This window comes from Bison bison, unplaced genomic scaffold (genome assembly GCF_000754665.1).
Source record: "Bison bison bison isolate TAMUID 2011002044 unplaced genomic scaffold, Bison_UMD1.0 scf7180017864227, whole genome shotgun sequence".
Taxonomy (NCBI): Eukaryota; Metazoa; Chordata; class Mammalia; order Artiodactyla; family Bovidae; genus Bison; species Bison bison.
Genome location: NW_011494799.1, coordinates 263,943 through 267,018, shown reverse-complemented (window position 1 = coordinate 267,018; position 3,076 = coordinate 263,943). Strand labels below are relative to the sequence as shown.

At 35.9% G+C, this 3,076-nt stretch overlaps 1 protein-coding gene across 1 annotated transcript in view; it reads left to right on the top strand.

Annotated features, from left to right (window-relative positions):
* FAM120C (family with sequence similarity 120C) overlaps window positions 1–3,076 on the top strand; it is a gene marked incomplete at its 5' end in the record, with an annotated part of 124,500 nt that overhangs the window by 56,255 nt on the left and 65,169 nt on the right. Inside the window, one exon of the mRNA XM_010845890.1 lies at window positions 1,121–1,249. Within this exon, the coding sequence (XP_010844192.1) occupies window positions 1,121–1,249 (129 nt within the window). The remainder of the gene's footprint in view (window positions 1–1,120; window positions 1,250–3,076) is intronic.

Below are 3,076 nucleotides of genomic sequence, written 5' to 3'. Positions count from 1 at the left end.
GAACTAAAGGAAATCAGTCCTGAATATTCATTGGAAGGACTGATGGTGAACCTGAAGCTCCAATACTTTGGCCACCTGATGTGAAGAGCTGACTCATTTGAAGACACTGATGCTGGAAAAGATTGAAGGCGGGAAGAGAAGTGGACGACAGAGGATGAAATGGTTGGATGGCATCACTGACTTGATGGACATGAGTTTGAGTAAGCTCCGGGAGTTGGTGATGGATAGGAAAGCCTGGCATGCTGCAGTCCATGGGGTCGCAAAAGCACGACATGGGTATTCAAGGACATGACTGAGTGACTGAAGTAAACTGAACTGAAAAGCTTTTAAGAAGTTGATAGCCTTTTACTCAGCAATTATCATTCTAGAAAACATGTAATTAGATAATTGGAAGGTGGACAACAAGTCATACCTACATTTCACCATAACATTTTAAATTTTCAAGCACCACAAAAATAGAAAAAGTAATATATAGTTAGCTGTCACTGTAACAACTTCCATAGCCAGTAGTTGTTAACATGTGGCCATGGTTGCTTGAGTTTTTGTTGTTGTTGTTGCTCTTACTCATATATTTTAAAACAGATGCCAGTCCTCAAGTTATTTCACTCTCATGTTCTTTGATATGCATCTGTAAAACATGAGCATTTTCTTACACAGGCACAATGCCATTATTACTCCTAAGAAAATTAATGATAATTTCTTGATATCATCTTAATATCTAATCCATTTTTAGATTTTCCTGCTTGTCTTACAAAAGCTTTTTTGTGGTTACTTCAAATCAGGATCTAAACATGATTCATACATTACCTTTAATAGCAGAAGTTTGGAAACAGCTAAAATGTATCATGACAATTTATCATGATTAATTATGATAGTGCAATAAAACAGTAATCTTTGGTGTGGGATTATGCTGATATGGTTTTTTTTTCTTCCTTTATCATTTTTAATCTTGATTCCAAGTGTTCTGTACTAAAAATTAGGGGGAAATTAATTTAAAGAAAAGATGATAACTATCTCTCAGTGGATTTACTGAATTTGAATTCTGTATCTCACCCCTGTCTCACCTTTTTTCTTAATGATCCATCTTAGACATCAATGTGCTTTGCTTATCTGCTTCTAGGTCAGAGCTCATCAGCTGGTTCTTCCTCCCTGTGATGTGGTAATCAAAGCTGTTTCTGAGTATGTTAGTTCCATCAAAGACCCCTCAAACCTGGATGTGGTTGGGAAGGATGTTTTCAAACAGTCTCAGGTAAGCTAGCCTTCACCTTCCTAAGAATGGCCAGTTTTCTTACTTCACAAGTAGCACCAGCAGATTTGATCATTTTTGTGCTGCCTGCCTTCTCTCCTCCTAGGTGCTTATCTTCTCCCTTGTTACAGACTAGAGCCCCAAAGTTTCTTTTAGAAAACATCACTAGGCCTGGATTTAAAGGATTTTTTTTTTACCTTTTTTCTACTGATTATTAAAGTTATATGAACTCATTCTACAGAATTTAGAAAATGTCACTTATACTCTCATTACCCAGAAACAACTTGCCATAGTTATCACTCTGGCATATATCCCTCTCTTTTTTTTCAGTGTATATTTTAATATAAAGGAGGTCTTGCTTATTGGAGTAAAATGAGTGCTGAAAAAGGCTACTTAAGTATGTCCATATGAAACAACAGTGTTTCATTATTAATAGTGAAAAAAGGGCTCACCTAGGATTTTATCTTGTGAAATGAAACTAAAAGTTAGGAAAATAAGTTAGTTTTATTTTTGACAATTTCATTTATACTTATCCTCTGGGTTTTTCAGTTCTATTTTAAATTTAAAAGTCAGTAAAACTGACTTGTATGGTTATATGGATTTTTAAAACATGTATAGATTTGTGTAGCCAATATCACAATCAGGATCAGAACAGTTGAACCTTCCCTGAAATTTCTCATGCTGTCCCTTCATAATTACACCCAAACTCATCCCTAATCTCTGGAAACTACCAGTCTATTCTCTGTCATACTTATATCTTTTAGAGAATAGTATGTGAATGGAATCATAGAGTGTGTAATCTTTTAAGAATGGCATTTTTCATGCAAAATAATGCCTTTGAGATTGTTTTAAGTTGTTGAATGTTGCATCTATAGATAATTCGTTCCTTTTTATTGCCATAGTATCTGTTGTGTCACTCTATGTCATTTTCTTTATGCTTTCACCCCTAGAGAATATTTCAGTTGTTTCCAATTTTTGGTGGTTCAAATACAGCTTCTATAAACATTTCTGTACAAGTTTTTGTATGAATACGTTTTCATTTCCCTACTGTAATACCTAGCAATGGAAATTCTGGGTCATATGGTAAGTGTATGTTTAACTTAAACTTTATTTTTTTCATTTTTTTAAATTTATTTATTTTAATTGGAGACTGATTACTTTACAGTATTGTAGTGGTTTTTGCTATATACTGACATGAATCAGCCATCGGTGTACATCTGTTCCCCATCCTGAACCCCCCTCCCACCTCCCTCCCAATCCCATCCCTCTGAGTCATCCCAGTGCACCAGCCCTGAGCACCCTATCTCATGCATCAAACCTGGACTGGTGATCTGTTTCACATATGATAATATACATATTTCAATGCTATTCTCTCAAATCATCCCACCTTCACCTTCTCCCACAGTGTCCAAAAGACTGTTCTATACATCTGTGTCTCTTTTGCTGTCTCGCATATAGGGTCATCATTGCCATCTTTCTAAATTCTATATATATGCATTAATATACTGTATTGGTGTTTTTCTTTCTGACTTACTTCACTCTGTATAATCGGCTCCAGTTTCATCCACCTCATTAGAACCGATTCAGATGTGTTCCTTTTAACAGCTGAGTAATATTCCATTGTGTATATGTACCACAGCTTTCTTATCCATTCATCTGCTGATGGACATCTAGGTTGCTTCCGTGTCCTGGCTATTATAAACAGTGCTGCGATGAACATTGGGGTACATGCGTCTCTTTCAATTCTGGTTTACTCAGTGTGTATGCCTACCCAGCAGTGGGATTGCTGGGTCATATGGCAGTTCTATTTACAGTTTTTTTAAGGAATCT